Source organism: Apostichopus japonicus, chromosome 4, assembly GCF_037975245.1.
Source record: "Apostichopus japonicus isolate 1M-3 chromosome 4, ASM3797524v1, whole genome shotgun sequence".
NCBI classification, from domain to species: Eukaryota; Metazoa; Echinodermata; class Holothuroidea; order Aspidochirotida; family Stichopodidae; genus Apostichopus; species Apostichopus japonicus.
The window spans coordinates 23,034,395-23,051,749 of NC_092564.1; the positions used below are offsets into that span (position 1 = coordinate 23,034,395).

General features: G+C 36.5%; 1 protein-coding gene across 4 annotated transcripts in view; it reads left to right on the forward strand.

Annotated features, from left to right (window-relative positions):
• Nucleotides 1–17,355, forward strand: part of LOC139966838 (colorectal mutant cancer protein-like) — a 54,950-nt gene that overhangs the window by 16,828 nt on the left and 20,767 nt on the right. For 3 of the 4 annotated variants that reach the window (XM_071970239.1, XM_071970238.1, XM_071970237.1), the window contains 3 exons: nt 9,019–9,132; nt 9,636–9,778; nt 13,944–14,053. In XM_071970239.1, coding sequence (XP_071826340.1) covers nt 9,019–9,132; nt 9,636–9,778; nt 13,944–14,053 — 367 coding nt within the window. Of the gene's footprint in view, nt 1–4,308; nt 4,893–9,018; nt 9,133–9,635; nt 9,779–13,943; nt 14,054–17,355 lie in introns of those variants that run through there. The other variant, XM_071970240.1, reaches the window with a different exon arrangement.

The following is a 17,355-nucleotide window of genomic DNA, read 5'->3' on the forward strand; positions in this document are numbered from 1 at the left end:
CAAATCTGAAAACTCTTAAACAGGATAACTTGAAAGGTAAAGCTTGAATGAAGCTTGATATTTGATAGGAGGTCCAAATGAATGCAAGTATCCTGCTGTCAGCAATAGTCACAGCTTGAAAATATTGTGTGCTAGTCTTCTACAAAATGTTCTCATGTCAAAGTGTGGCAGCATGGAATCACTAAGCCATATTTTAGATTTCTATAGCTATATCTTCTTACGTACTGGCTGATCAAGAGTTCATGAACCCACACACAGCTTGTCTCTCCCTCGGAGGAGGAGGAACAACACATGCTTAAAATTGCATCCTAACAGTAATTGTTGCTGCAGCTAATCAAATGCAGGATCAGATTAGCTGTCACAGTGCAATCCATGTTCTTGGCTTGTCCGCTGGCAAAAGATATAGAGTTACCGTTTAAAGATGCGCAACTTGATAAACGAATGAGGCCAGAATTAAGGTATACAGAATGATGGGAGGAGGAATTATTCCTGGCAAATGCAGGCTGCAAAATTAGACAACAAATCGCAATCTTGAGAACGTGTCGCTTATTGTGAGTTTCGCTACAGCAGAGTGTGATTTGTTTATGCGGTGGATGAGATGGACAAATAAATGCAACGGAATAAATTAGAGGAACATGCTGCAAGTACTTCATGGTTGAATGAATGTAATTACTGTAGGCTGCCGAGAGCCTTACTGAAATTGTAAAATGCTTTGATATTAAAGTCAAAGTTTTGTTTACTTTATTGATTTATAATATTTATTTGTTTGTTTATTTATTTATTCATTTATTTATTGGATGGATGCATAGACTGATTTATTTTTTTGTTTTTTTGTTTTACACCTCATTTAATTGGGTTGTTCATTCGTTTGCTTTTTCTTTCGTTAAGTGCATTATTCTCAGTCCCTTCTGGTAATTTGAATTCCAGGGTACTGTATATACTCAAGAACTGACAGATAACAGCTGGAAGTAATCTTCATCACACAGGCTTAGGCTTGGCTTTAAAAATATCATAAATAGTAACATTGATCATAATGGAGAAATCCTGACCATAGTCATAGTTTGGTTAATACAGTCATTTAAGTTTTTGTCAAATCTTCCTGGGTAAAATGAAAATGTGTCTCAAGTATTGCTTCCACCAACCAAACTCAGATACTACAATTAGTTTGTTATTTTAGTTTATTGACAAGTTTATACTGTACTACCATGATATAAGATAAGGATAGTAAAATTCATTGCACATACGTACACACAGACTATATAACTTTGAACTTGATTGAGTTTTGGAGGAAACGAACAGTTTCATCGGACACATGTACTGTATCCCTTAAATCTAGTCATATGTATAGCATGCTGCATCTAAATGTGTGTGGAAATACAGGAATGGTCACCTTTGGTGACAATTTTCAAGCCTCCTTTGTTTTCAAGTTTTAAGATTGTATAGATGATGATCTGTTGTGAAATGTTTTGCAATCACCTTTGCAGGTGCCCCATTACATAATGTATACTGTACTCCATGCATTTTTTATTAGGTACAACTGGTTAGTGTTATAATGATTTCAATCGATGGATGAGATTAACATTCTAACTTCAAGCTAGATTTCCCAAACACATTGACTACTGTATGTTGAAGACTAAGAAGCAAAGAAGCCCATTCTACTCCACTTAGCCATCTGTTCTCTTCTTAGTCAAACTCTGACTGTTTGTTGTTTTGACTTTCCATTCATTTTTGTGAGCAGGTCATACTTTTAAATTTCATATCCTCAGTGCTCAGAGACTCTGTCCCATGTCATAAATAATCTACCTTGGTTAGAATGAGTGCAAATCTGTGGTATGCAGCAGACTTGAAGCTATGTGCATACATGTGGAAGGGGTGATATCTGTGAATACATACCAGGAATACAAGAGAAGAGGACTCCCCCACAATTCACTAGTAGACCAGCTCCAGTACAGATGTGTTAGCTACAGTACTAGCAGCTAAACAGGACAGATTTATTCCTAGAACTTTACTACGGTCCTTGGCAAGACGCACTGGTTATTAATTAAGCATCGATCAAGCGGTAAATTTAATTCGGTGATACTTGCAAGGAGTTTTGGTCCAAAGCGACGGAATTCATAATTTTCCTTGGAGTTGTAGCTTTTTTCCCTCCTACTGTATGAAGCTGAAATTATTTTCTGTGTGGATATTATTTTAACTGGTGGAATTTAATTGCTTTCATCAATTAAGATTATATAGCAGTTATTGACCTTCACATTGTTTTATTGGAAAAAATTCAGCAGCTTTCCCTGTCTGTGAAAATTGATTACTTGTTGAGTCATTTATAATTGTTCATTTTCTGATAGGATGGTAATTATTCTATTTGACGGTTTGTGATCAACACAGTAAATACCAGTCCAGATAAGAACTAGCTATTAAACTTTGAATAGGTGGTCATTTAATGAATGCTTTTGTGAATCTTGTCCAAAATTAATATATTAGGGTACAACATTTGCTACACAGTGCTAAAATAATTGTGAGAGATGGAAGGAAATGTGATCTCAAATAACCACAGAATGATTTGAGACATTTGAAAAGTTTCAATATTATTTTCATTGCGTTTGATACGTGAGATTAATGTGGCCAGTATTGCCATACTGTAGAGCCATTAATTCAGATATGGCCTGAATGTCCATATCGCAGCCAGTCATACTGTACTGTAGACGCTGCAAGTTCGCATTTCTTAATTTCATAGTTTCCAATGCTTGTATGACATGTATACAGTATCACTGCAGGGGGACCAGGCAGGAGATGTTATCAGTATTCTTTGCCATATTTCTTCCACTTTAAAAACAGCAAATATATCATTGCCAAATTTACCATTACAGTACAGCTCTTATAAGCATACCTGACAATGGTTCAAATTATAACATTAAAGAAAAACATATATGTTGGCTTCATTCAGTGGCAATAAAATAAATAATAATAAAATTGTGCAGGTGTATGAAGATTTCACCATCCCATTGAACATGTTAACTCAACTGGTAAAATTTCATTTCAAAATATTTGTTGAAAAAAAATGTGCTAGGTCCTTGAATTAGCTGCAATTAATGAGTGAAACTGAGATAAAGAAGTTGTTTTGATTTGATCAAGTGCTGTAATCATACTTTGAACTTGTGTGTTTGTCTTTTAAAAGTTAACCTTCAAGTCCAAATGCTGCTTTAAATCATGTTTTACCTCCATTTTTAAATTGACTGGCTCTGAACTTTTCTATAAGTCTGTGTCTATCCCAGTTTATAGCTCCATGGTCTCTCAAACTATAGGAATTACATGACCTTATCAGGCCACATTAATGAATAACATCTTTTGCAATGGTATCTTCTGTAGTGTAGGTTAACAACTTTAAATCTCAACTACTGTACAGTGTACACCACTGTGTAATTATGTTGTCACTGGTTGAAGCTCATGTTTCACTCCAAACTTTGAAAGCTTTCTTTGTTGTCTGGATTCTGGTTACAGCAGTATGCACAGTCTGAGATATAAATACTCAAGAAAATTGAGGACTTGTACAATATAGTATGCATGCAGTATATATATATTGTTTGGTGGGGGGGGGGGGGTGAGGGAAGGGTGGGTGGTATATTGGGCCATTGGAAGTTTGTAAGATAATTAACAAATGAGGAAAATCAAGTCCTTTTATAATTTTAACCTCCAAGTAACAACTATACATTATGTAAAAGCACTACAGGATCACACAATTAATTATGTAACAACACTATAGGATCACACAATTATCATCACTACAGGACCACACAGTTTTAACAACACTGCAGTATCATACAATTTACTGTGGTATAACCTTGATATGGTATACTGTACAGAGGGTGACATCCCTATGTTCCAACGTCTCTGTGTTCCGACGTCTCTATGTTCCGACGTCTCTATGTTCCGACGTCTCTATGTACTATGTCTCTATGTTCCGACAAAAAAAAAAAAAATTCGGAGGAATATTTTATCCAAAACTTTTTGGGCCCAAGAAAACTAGATTTGTGACCCCAATATTTTGGACCAATTGTTTTGGGGACTCAATTTTTTTGGACCCCCATTTTTCGTACCAACTCTTTTTGGGGGACTTAATTTTTTGGCCCCAAAAAATTTTGGTCCAAAAAAATTTAAGTCCAAAACAATTGTTGGAACATAGAGACGTCGGAACACAGAGACGCCAGAGACGCGGAAAGATGTAACTGTACAGAGAGCAGGTACTGTAGGGATGTTCAATAATTGTGTTCCTTGTCTTCTAATATTTTCTAGAGCTGCTGATGTCATCAGGACATTGCCCTCTGATTAAAAGTTTCTAAGCATATATCACAAATCACCTATCACTGCAGTTGTGCTATACTAGCCTACAGTAGTGCTCCATCTGGACATTTTGGCAGACTCATACAATCAAGTAACATTTGTCATCGTTTGCAAGCACTCTTGGCAACTGGCCATGAGTTGATAAAGTACGTCACAGATGATTGTGTCTCAGTGATCTGGGATAATATACAGCACTGTAAATCCCTCTTCTTCTGAAGTTGGTTTATATGGCGCTGATGTACAGTACTGCCTTGATTGGAACATTTCATCTCTTGGACAGCAACTTTGGACTGTATTAAACTTTGTTGAACAATTTTGAGATTGAATTAATGTTACCTAATGAGGACCTGACTGAGCAAAACTTGTTAGCAAAGCAGTTTGGAATAAATTAGAGTCTGGTATTATTGATGATACCCATTACTATTGAGGAGGAACATTGGAAAGTTTTTAATCAGAAGTCGTCACTTACGTAGTACAGCCATTTGGTCAGGAAATAATGGCAGATGACATTCAAAATGGATAAGAGAAGTACCATCCTGATGCCGCCCCCCAATGAGGTACAGTACACTGAAGGCCCAATTGATGATATTTATGATATTGCATTGTGTGACATAGTAACCTGGTAAATCAGCACAAGTCAGAGTTAAACATACACTTTGGACATCAGTCAAGTTTGTTAATAATAATAATCCTCTCAATCGCTAGACATCTTGAAATGAAGTAAAGTGTTGAGTAAGATATATTCCAAGCTATCAATAACAAACTAGCTGTTGATTGACAGCTCAGGGACTTTCTCGGCCTTCATGTAATCCTTACTTACTCTGGCATGTTGCCCATATCTTGTTGCAACATATATATTTATAGCTCTTCCCACTGTTTTTCTTTTGTGATTCTAGAACCCTAGTTTGTTCCTTCCTTATAGGCCATTCAATCGTTCGTTCATTCGTTCGATAGTGGGAACGTTGGCTTGCTTCACCCTTGATCGAAGTAGCGAGGGGTGGACAAATTGCTCCATCCATTTTCTGCGTGGGTACGGGGCTAGCCCTAGCTTTATCAAGCCCCTTCTGAGAGGTGGGGTTAGCCCAGCTAAACGTTGATAAATGTAAATAAAAAATTGTCTTGGGGTGTAATAAAGTTACATGGAAGTTATCAGTTTTGGTTTCCGCCACTTGCCTTATTTCAGTATCGACATAAAGTGCTTTGTATCTTCTAAACTTTGTTGTTTGTACAGTGGGAATGAAGGAAGTATGTAAGACATAGCTGAGTAGTACAAAGTGTAGCTTGCAAACTATATGTGTGCACTACTTGGATGATGTAACTTTTTTGCAACTTCTAAGTACTACTGTAATTACATGCATCGACAGAATTTGGATGCTGATCACATAGAAAAGGCCCTTAAAACTATGCTATTAAGAACATAAGAACAGTGTCTATAAAGTGATACTGAGAATATGTTTAGTACAAAAATAGCGAGCTATTTCCCACGACCTGGTTCAGACGTTTCCCAAGGTTTTCCAATCATGCGGCTATGCCTGGAGTCAAGTCGTTGAAACGGGGGCTCAAATTGTAGGGCTTATCGGCGGTTTTAATTTTAGCTCTACCTTTTGTATGCATGCTTCAAGCAAGCCAGAGTCTGTGGGAACGGCCTTTTAGAGTAACAAATAAAAAAAAGAAACTCTTATGGACACAAGCCATTACTTAAGGTATTTCTCTATTGCTGATCAATGCATGGAGAATTTGAACTGTGTGTGCATGATTGTAAGTTTGTAATATGCCTGTTGATTTATTGCTCCAAACATCTTTAATACCTGAATATGCTGTTCACATGTGATCATTTACAGATACATGTTCATGTATTAACCTTTCTTAGAAACCAGGGAAGAATTACTAAGTGTGTCATGGATTCTAAGTGACGTTTGTAACTCGCTGGGTGCAAAAATAACCAAGGAAACTGGCAAAAACGAAATTCAAGATTTCATAACGCACGTCACGTTGAGTATTTTCTCACATACTCGGAGATATATGGAATCAGAAGCAGCAGTTATTGCCTATCTCTATTAAATGAAATGTTAGAAATTAGATTACGAAGCTTTAGCTCCTCGAATCTCCCTCATCCCAGATGATGTCAAACCACAAGACATTTTTTAGATGTGGCAAATTCCATTAGCATTGACGATGATGGAACGACGGGTCTTTTTCATTTTCTTGACACAAGTCTGGGCTATTAATAATACCAACCTGGGGATAGCGCTGTTTTATTATCGCTACAAATGTTTATCATGACCGTGAGCAGGATGTAAACTAGCTGGTCCAAGTTGTCTTTTAACAGGCGAGGTGTGTATGTGTTGACCAGGGCAGCTATCGGTAGCATTATCATGATATCAAACTAACATAACTCTTGGATGTTTTAAGCCATATAACACTAAGCATATTGAAGAGAATTATGTGTACACTTCACAGCAGGTCTTATACAGTATGTAGATTACCACTGCCATCTCTAAAGGGAATATCAGCAGCAGGGTTTGGTTTGAGTATTTATACAGTAGGTAGTAAATATACAGAAGAACCATGATAAAAACAAAATGCGTTGTGATTTCACTGTTGAATTAACATAGTTTAGTTTTACACAAGTTGCCTTCTTAAACAAGACCGAGTGATTGGTATTTCATTAGTACTGTAGGTTAATAGGTTTACACACAAGCTCTAAAAGAAGTGTACAGGATAGTGAACATTTGGGTAATTTGTATAATACTGGGCTGGAAAGCAATATACCAGCCTAGGCCAAAAAAAATTAACCAGGCCTGTCCCTCTCTTATCGTGTAACATTTAAATAGTTTACGTGTGAAATATTAAAAGTGTTACATTTTTAAGGTCAACAGCCCAAATTACCAGGAGAATGTGTCAAATTCTGCTTCAAGTCACCACTTGCTCTTCAATTTAAGCTGAAAGTACTTAGCTTCTTGTGTTTTGTCAACAATTTTTCCAAACCTAGTTGAATATTCTGGAAATTAGATTGCATTGATAAATTTAAAGACTTAATTTCCAGACTAAATTTAAAGATTTAAAGAGAATTTAAATTTAAAGAGTTTCAGAACCATTTATGAATATTCATGGTTGTAATGAATATGGCCGTAATATTCTGATTCAGAAGTTAAACTAAAATGAGCATTCATAATAGGATAAAAGGGGACATACTTTGCTTTTGCTCACTGATCAATAGTACAGTACCTTTAATAGGAAGTAAGGCATTGCTGCATTTTGTATACATGTACAGTACCTGTAAACTCTTAGACCAGTGTTGGAAATAAGAATGCTTACATTTTATTTGCTGCTTTTTCTCTGATAGACAAGAAGACAGTGTTTTGTGTGTGTGTGGGGGGGGGAAGGGGAAAATGCACGACAAGATGGTGGACATCACATCATACAGTAGTGTCAACTGAAATTAAAATTGTACTTATTAAATGTGATGTTAGTGTGTTATTTTAGTTTATGTTTGATTTCTGTTATCTTTAACTGTTCTATTGATCATTAGGATTGTCCTCTTCTAAATACTTACAACTCAAAGTTTATTTCATGCAATCACTTTGAAAGCAACCAGCTCTATACGTACAGTAGAAGAGGCAGTACATCAGTCTGTTCACTGCCTAGAGCTGCGACTATATCACAGTGTTTTAACTCCTTAGCACAGAAGCCAGCGTGCACATTCAACTAACTATTAATGATGTGAGTTTTACACTGCACTGTTATTGAGAAGGCCTTGCACAGCATGACACACATTCTCCCTAGACGGGCACATTAGATGGAATGTAATAGCTGCAGCATGGGCTGTAAAGTATCCATGATGTTAATATGTCTCTACACACCAGCAAGACTGATTTGTCATCATACTATCTATGAGGGACTCCACTGATTGCCTTTCAAATGAACTCTGCTTTTCTGTGAATGCCCAGCATGTGTGCTGTTCCAGTGTTTTGATCCTGGCAGTTGTAATAATGTGTCATGGCAGCTTGTTGTGTGAGCAAACTTGTTACAGGTGTAAAGATGCACATCAAGTTGTCTTGCTAGAATGTAAAGTAGGAAGCAAAAGCAAATTAATTATTAACTAGATGTGTTAATATTTCACCCCCCCCCCACCATCCTGAAATGGATGGTTTGTATTATTTTGATAAATTTAATGTTGTCTCTAAATGGAGGCTGCTTCATTGCTGGTTAACTGTTGTAGGAGCATGGAATGGATGTTACTGTATGTACCGGAATGTATTTATACCTAATTCTCTACACTGCCATATATGTTTTTCTGTGGCATCCATCGGTATAGCATACATAGTATGGTAACAAACATTTCTGTGTGTGATTACGTTTTTCTCACTTACTTAATTTGGTTACATTAAGCCCTGACTTTGATAAAGGAAAACAAGAGCTCTATGAAAGTAACAGGATTCGTTGATGATCTATTTTGCTGCTATGAAGTCTCTAAACAAATTCCAAAACTCATGGCCTGCTAGATGACACGCTTGTGTTGGTTAATCGTTCTGTCTTAAAATCCCTTCAGCAGGGTTTAAAATAATTACTGTATGTTGACCAGTTCCATTGTTAATGTGGGACAACTGTCTATGTATGTTTCTGTCTGTTTGCTGATAATAATTTAATTTGATGTTTAATTTGATGTCACTCTCTTTACAGCTCCATCTTGCTGCTCTGGCATCTCTCAAAGGAGAAATCCTTGACCTCTCCAGCCGATTGCAGAGGGTCACAACCGAACGAGATGCATTCGAGAAGAAGCTCTCTAAAATTCATGTAAGTCCGTAAGATCACAGGTTTTATTTATTTATTTCTTTATTTATTTTTGGTTTTGGCTACCTATATATATATACAGTATGTAGCTAAGTCATTCACTTCATTAAGTTGACTGCAGTGCTCAAGAGAATGGGCACAGCAAAAATGGTGTGGATGAGCTTAGGCTCAACCCTAATACGTGGCTGAAAGGTACAGTAAGTAACCTTCTAGTCAGTTCACAGTACTGTTTTGGTTGGCTGCAAATATTTTGAGAACTTGCCTTTGTTTATGTACATATTGAAAGGTCTTTCTTCTAGTATTCTTGCAGTGTATGGTGATTGGCCAGTCATTCTTTCATAAGTCATATGCATCCATTACAAGATATCATCGCCTCTAGAGGACAGATATAAAATTGAAAAATCCCAAGAAGAGCAGAGATAACCAAGAAGTGATGGAATGGTACCTTTTCATGCCCAGCAGTTTCAGTTTTATCCATGTCTTAATTAATTTTGATTTTTAATTAGGCTGAGAAGGCGAAGCAGGTACGGGAGACCGAGGACAAGTTGGACCAACAAGCGGTGAGGTATGAAGAGCGAATCACAGAGCTCCACAGCGTCATCGCCGAACTAAACAAGAAAATCGATAGATCACATGGAGATGTCATAAGGTAATTCAAATCATCACTGTTTTTCAAGAGTTTTTTTATCGATTTAATTGCCAGTGAATTTTCTGCAGTTTGAGCCCACTGAAAAGTATTTCAGTGACCATCAGTAAATAAATCATATCTCAATACCATTCACCAAGACCAACACCAAGATATTTTAACTAGTACTCTCAAGTGAATTCCTCAGGCTTTAATTTAACTCTCAACTCCATGCTTTAGAATTAAGTGAATCAACAATAGGAATGACTGGGCTTTGAGTATGAAACCTGGATGTTGCCAATTAACTTTATTCCCTCTCTTTACCTGTCTCCTATTCACTAACATTATTCAAAGGAGAGGAATAACAAGATTGATTATCAAAGAGCACATGCATGTACAGTATGCTGAACATTACTAAATAAAACCACACGTAGCTCTAGAGGTATCAGCCCACTGTTTCACTTTCAATTATCATAAAATTGCAGCACATATTATTTCCTCCTACCCTGAAATTTGTGTAATGGCTGGGGTCATAATTAATTTATCAGTCGACTCTCACAAGTTTTCACATCTTCACATCCGTGCTCGCTCTGGGTTTAGTCTCTCTCTCTCTGTCGTTGGTGATGGCCTCTTTTGAGTAAAGCAGTAAATAACTGCAGACGTTGAGTCAGATGAGGTACTGAACAGTGTTAGTTAAAACCTTGTACGTTCTCACCTGCAATCAATCTGCCATCAGACTTGGGATCAAATGTGGAGTGCATCTGATTGTCATGAACAGGTTGCAATTCCTCTGCCCGACCGAGTCAGCTTGATTATGCAATGAAGCATTCTTCTCCATTCAGTGTCATGGAGCAAGAAAACGTCTCTTACCGTCGGCAGAATCTTGCCAAACTCTACAACTTTGCTTTCAAGGGAAATCAAGAAAGGTCAGCTACCTTTTATCAGAAATTGAATGATCAACTGCGCATCCCTATCAACCCATCTTAAAGCAGCAGCAAGAGCAGCAGTTTTAGAACCAACTTGCGACGGGAGCGAGTTATTGAATTTTCCGATTAACCATCTGGAAAAACTTGATCACAAGTAGTCTCTCGTGGCGTGCATCGTTTAAGTGCTTCTCATGTTAACGGCAAAATTGGAAATATTTTCTTGCAAGGTGGGTAGCTAAACACAGTGCGTCAGTTGAGTAGCGACATCTCCCCATTGCTAATTACACGAGTGCAAGGATCAGAACTTACACATGCATTTAGAGCTGTTGGTGTTCATTTGAGGATTGTAACATTCACATGGACACAACTAGCGTCAGGTCCTCGGATATATTTGAGGTCGGAATGATCTGTTAAACTTGCTAATCATGTCTCTCAGCTCTCAATTGAGGTAGGTTCTAATTCGGTAGTTTGGGATGGGTCAGTGACTAAATTAGTTTCTTTATAAGATTAAAGTTTTTATGATTGTCAGTATGCATTATATGAAATTATGAGTGAGTTTGAACTTAACTCGACAGGCTTATGTGAGTGTTACCAATATGCTATCAAGGGAACATAGTATTATTGCATAGAACAACAATATGCTCGGGGACAAAAATTCATTTACAAACTGCGCATTTGTTCCAGCAGGATTGAGTGCCCTTCTCTTTGTTGCGCACCAGCCTAATAAATTGACAACCTTTTAAATGAGTCAGAGGTTTTTTTTTTCAAAATTGGGTAAATTGGAAAAGTTTCCACATTACTCATGGAGTGGAAACCATGACATGGTTTCAGTATGTTGCTTTTGTAATCACTAGAGGATAAGCTACTTTGTGTGTGTGTGTGTGTAGTTAAGAGCTCATTTTCAATCAGGCTGTCAGTTTAGCTCAGTCAAACTCAATTTAAAGACTTGTAGAAGTTGAATTATTCTGTGAGAGTATCTGTTTCATGATATTGAGTACCGTGTATACTTCATGCATCAATGCAATCGAGGGAGGTAGTATTAGGTATTATTATGTCTGATTAATACTAAAATACTATACTGATTAATACTAAATCCTGGTAGGAGTTTCTCCTAAACCTGCAAGTACAGTATGCATACGCTGTTTTTACTGGTACCACAAAAACAAGATGGCGGCAAGCCATCACAGGCTTCTTTGGTAAGTCTCTCATTATTGATTCCAAGAGGTTTGACCCGTCCAGCTGTGTTTTCATTACAGGCTACTTTTTCATCTTTGTTATGTATTTATTTTATTTTTTATTTTTGTGGGATTTAAAGATCTAGTGACAGTCTCAGAAGAAAGCTTGAACTAGACAAAATACTTGTGTACTGTATCTGTGTGTGTATTGGGCATCTGTGAGTGTGAACTGAACTATTTTAATCTCAAGTTCACATAGCTATAATGCCATTGATGGAAACCCTCTATGGTATGTGTGTGCATATAGATTGTAGATTCTGGGAAAGAAAAGAAGTAATATTTAAAGGATCTTGAGTATCTTAAACCGAGGTTGACATGGTGGTTTAGCTTATGCTGGTAACAGTAGAATGTTATAAAATTAAAACCAACCATATGGAGATTGCATGAAAGTGTCAAGATTCAATATCTGAAATGAAGGAAATTATATTAATTGAAACCGAGGCACATGGATGATAGAAGGCTTCTTTTATTATGAGCACTATTCTCAATGGTTTACATGACATCACCTCATACAAAACTTCTGGTAAGTCCTGATTCCTGAAATATAGTGGTTTTGAGTCTAACCACTTGATAATCAATTTGAATGTATTTCAGTTTAATACCAAAACAGAGAGAAGTCTGTGTTTCTTTTACAGTACCTCTCCGTTTTTCCTTTGCGTTGAAGTTTTTTTTCCATGTGAGGCATGTCATGGAGTCCCTTAGATATACCTCCGCTCTCATTTCTGTTGTGCTGTCTGTTGTAGCATTGTGCCTCCTCCCACCCCCACTCCCCAAGAATTGGCCCTCCCCTAAAATCACGCACTCCCCCCCCCCCCCTCCACCCTGGTAAATGACTACTGGTAACAGTGTTTTCTATAGTAGGATGTATTTCCTGGCACTCAGTCTTTACCTGAAATTATAACTATTAAACTGACGTCAGTACTAATTTCAGCTGACTTTAAACTGCAATGTATGCACATACTCAACACTGTATGGTTTGAGATAACAATTTGTTTGCATTAATTGTCTGTCTCATTGGACAACTCAAGTCTGACAGCTAAATAGCAACTAAAGACTGCCATGTGCTCTTTAAAATCACAAACTGAGTGCAGTCTCTAAAGTACATTTATGAATACAGATCTCCTTTTATAACAGCGCGGTCTTAGTCATGTTGCAGTTGTCGTGATCATTTATGTCTTACACAATGACTCATAGGCTTTAATTGTTGCCTATAAACGATCTCGCTCTCGGAAAGGCTTCTGAACCAGATTCGTATCAGAGAACTTGAGAAGGTTTCATTCCAGAAAGAAAAAAAAAAAATCCCTGTAGATTGGTAATTACTGGATGAGGAGGAGGAAACCTTGGAGATGATAATTTAACCATGAATTAATGCCCGAACTTCGCATGACTGGTGTCATGCATACTTTAGAAGAGTACAATGTTTTTCTTCTGCATTTAGTATTTCATTTTTACCGTAGTTGTATACGAATACTTCTAGAATGACAAAGATAATGTATTCCAATGTGTAAATCATGTATTTGACAAGTGTTTGACAAATACTCTCCAAAATGTGAGTGTAAATTTATATGACAACATAAACACATATTAGGTGAATGCCATTTTCTCTCTCAATCATGCTGTATCCTGTTAATAGCCTTCAATGCTTAAGTCAATGTGAAAGGTGGTAAAAAAATTTTAGCCATTAATATGATAGGCATGAAAAAACAAATAAATTTAAAGACAAAAACAAATGGTTGCTTCAGAATTCAGACCATGCTGTTATTTCTGGTTAGCAAAGTTCCTGTTGTATGTATATTTTTTAACGCTATCAGAGTTAGTTATGTAATTCCATCATTCTACTGCTATCATTCAATAGTTTGTATGCATGATAGATTTCTGCATATCCATCTACTCTATTATGTTATAATCAAGTCTTGTACCAACTGATGTAGGTCTTACCAACCTATCAATATTTATCCAGGAGAAAATATTCCTGGCATCTGGAAGCTTTATGAGATGGTTTTTAGAGAGCGTTTGTTTGTTTTTCAGGGAGGAAGATGAATTATCCCAATCAAGCCGTCACAGTAACATGAGCAATAGTGGTGGCAGTGCTAATGGTAGCAGCAGCTTCTTCCATGGCAGTGAGTCCGTACAAGCTGGTAGGTATATAGTTATCGATTGCCCTCCGACAATGTAAGCTAGCTTCAAGCTGCTGTCAAGAAAGGTTTAGAAGAAATGTACATGATATTTAATCTCCAAAGTTTCCAATGTCTGGAGAAATTATTGTCAGTGTTGAAAAGAACTCAGTGTTGAAAAAAAAGAGAACAGTGTTCAAAAGAGTGAATTAACTAACATCTAAATAAGTATGAAGTTAAAGAAAGACAAAACTGTTCACAAACTGCTCAAAATCTACTACACCACTGTGTGTGTAAAAGTTAATAGTTAGATGGCACAAACTGCTTATCTACTACAAAACACCACTGAGTGTGTAAATGTATTGGTTAGATGGCACAAACTGCTTATAAACAGTATCTACAACAAAACACCACTGAGTGTGTAAATGTATTGGTTAGATGGCAAGACGTTTCAACCCTGGCAGGATCCTCTTCAGAGGCATGCTGAAACCAAAAACAGATCTTAAATATGTAATTGAAAAGCAAATCGAAGTTTCAGATTTGATATCAATTAGCTGGTGTGAAGCAGTACTAGCTTTACAACTGGTTATATGTTGTACTACAACTGGCTGTAAATGCATTATAAACATTTTCAGTGCTGCTTTTTGAGTTGCTGCAATCTTCACTATGCTGTTACTTTCATAAAATTTTAATATTGCCTTGACTTCTGTTCCCTCTCTCTGGGAATCTGTCTACCGAAAAAACATAAACCCGCAGGCGAGACAAATTTGCCCGGGTTAACAGGAAGTGGGGCTTAAAAATGAAAGCTGTACATTAGGTATAGCAATTAATGTATTCCTTGGCTGGAAGCAATAATTCAAAATGAGCCAAGTAATCTGAAATCACCTTGCCCTTCTTTCATCTTCTTCTTTTATTTTAATCAAAATCACTTCTAGCCTGAAGAGAAAAACAGGAAAGAGTACAGTAGCTTGGAACAATTACTTTCAAAATTATGTTTAAGAACAAATTGCCTTGCTGATCAATTCAAAATTTCCATTTCCATAGTCACAGTGTCACCAATATAGAGGTTAACATTACATCCTCTCTCATACAAATAATAGTCATAATTTGCATATATAAGGTGTCAGTTTTTTTTTTTTTTAACCAGCAGCAAGGGTGGCAGTATGATTCATGAGATGGTAGAACTAGTATCTAGACTCTAAGAGATTTGAAAAACAATTCTTACTTTGTTGGTTGAGCTATTGCCAGAAGGTCGTTCTGCTTTTTTAGAATCAAAACTGCTGTTAGCCAAACGGCGCTACCCCAGACACGAGGTGCCTCCTAACACAGTACTGTATAGTCATAAATACTTTACGCACACAAACGTGTAATTAACTCTCTGAGATATTGCGTGCGGGGCAAGAGTAATTGAACTTTTCGTATGGTAACGAGGTATTTATTCATGAGTGCAAGGATCCTGTGCTTCAAAGATCTTGTAATTTATGGACAACTTGCCATTTGGCTTTGGTAGTATTTTTAAGGTGTGGAAATGCAGAACAGAAAAGCAAAGATATACATGGCTTGATAATAGTAAACTCCAATGTAAGGGTTCTGGGTGTTCCAGTAGGACATTAGTTTGAGCACATGTACTGTAAGCTCTGGGTAATCCTACAAAGATATATATTTCAAAATGATTGGAAAAAAATTGTTCTTATATCAGGATGGTAAGATTTTGTAACAAGTTGGTTGCATTAAGCTGCTGTAGTTATTTGTCCCAACTAAGGAAGCCAAAGTCAAAAATCTGTGGGTCTCTGATTATGTTCAGCATTTTATTAAATACTAATGGCAACAAAAGCCTGACTGTTTGGTGACAAAATTTTAAGAACCAAATGGATTTATTAAGTGTTAGCTAATTAACAGGTTTTTCTGATGAGGTGGTCTTAATTTGACAAATTGGAACCTTAGTTTGAGAAAATAACCTTTAGATTTGGTGAAATTGCTTTTATAACAACATTTGAGTCATGATGGGAAAGAACTTCCCTCTTTCTTTAAATAACAAACAGATTTAAGTCTCATTTTTATTTATACAAATATATCAAGGTTAAATGGTTGAAAATGATATCAATTTTTTTCCCCCTTCTGTTATGGATTTTTTAATTCCTACTCGCTAGATTATAGAGTTTTAAGAAATGCCCTGTAACAAGAACAAGAGTTGCAGGGAAGTTTAAATTTGATTTGCCTGTATTTTGCTGCTACTGGGTTTGACCTCATTTCATGAAACACCAAAAACATGTTTGTCTCTTCATGAAGTTATAATACATGTGTAGTTGAAACTAATTATAAGAACTGTTTTCAGTATTTCACATAAATGTAAAACCGGCATAGCTATGTTCGTGGCAGCTCTGCAAATCTGCCAGAAGCAAGATATTTAGGCTGCTATCTTAGTGAAGCAATATATAAAAATTGTAAGTCTGATTATGTTGATGATAAACAGCAGCCCTGACGAAGAGATAGAAACCGTTCACATTTTGAATTTACGTTAACTCGCTATATCTCAAGACCATGTAATTAACTCGCTCGTCAAGGTTTCAGCTTTCGTTGGGTTGGTTTCTCTGGTGTCTTGAGCGATATTCAGAGAGTAGACCGAGCCATCTTAGAGAATTAATGCCACAATTTGTATTTGTAATAACTCAATGCACCCTCAGGGGATATATACACAGAAAATGTTACAGTTTAGTGGCGGAAGTTGCTGCTGTACATTTGCTGAGCACTCTCATTTTTTTAAGTTTTTCGTTCCTTTTTTCACTGTTTTAATAGATTTTAGTTAAAGAAGTGAATTAATGGTAGGGTTATGTTTTCGGTTCTGAATATAAAGAAGGAATGTGTATTATTGTGCAGATCACTTTTGCATTTCCTCACTAAATATTGTCAGTACTATTTGATACCTTAATGCTCTTCATTAGCTTTAATACTACACAACAATCCGTTGCAAATATTTGAGGAGAATTAAGGAAAAATTGAAAAATTCCAATGTACTGTGCTCTCTTTGTGTGATCAGTACTAATATGGAAAAGTGTATGGGCAGAAGAATAGTAGTCTGGTTGGAATGGAACCATAAAATATCTCAACAAGTTAATGCTCGCTTTGTTAGAAAATTATTGGTAACTAGTTCGTGTAAAAGATCTATTGTGATGTTTTATTGATTGATACTCGTTAATTTTGGTAAAAGTGCTAGAAATTGTGGATGAAATGCAAAAATTTATTCTTGTATGAAGAGGAATATCCCCACACTCAGTCACATATAAAAACATTTCATGAATAGGTCAAACTATTTCTGTAGTTGTTGG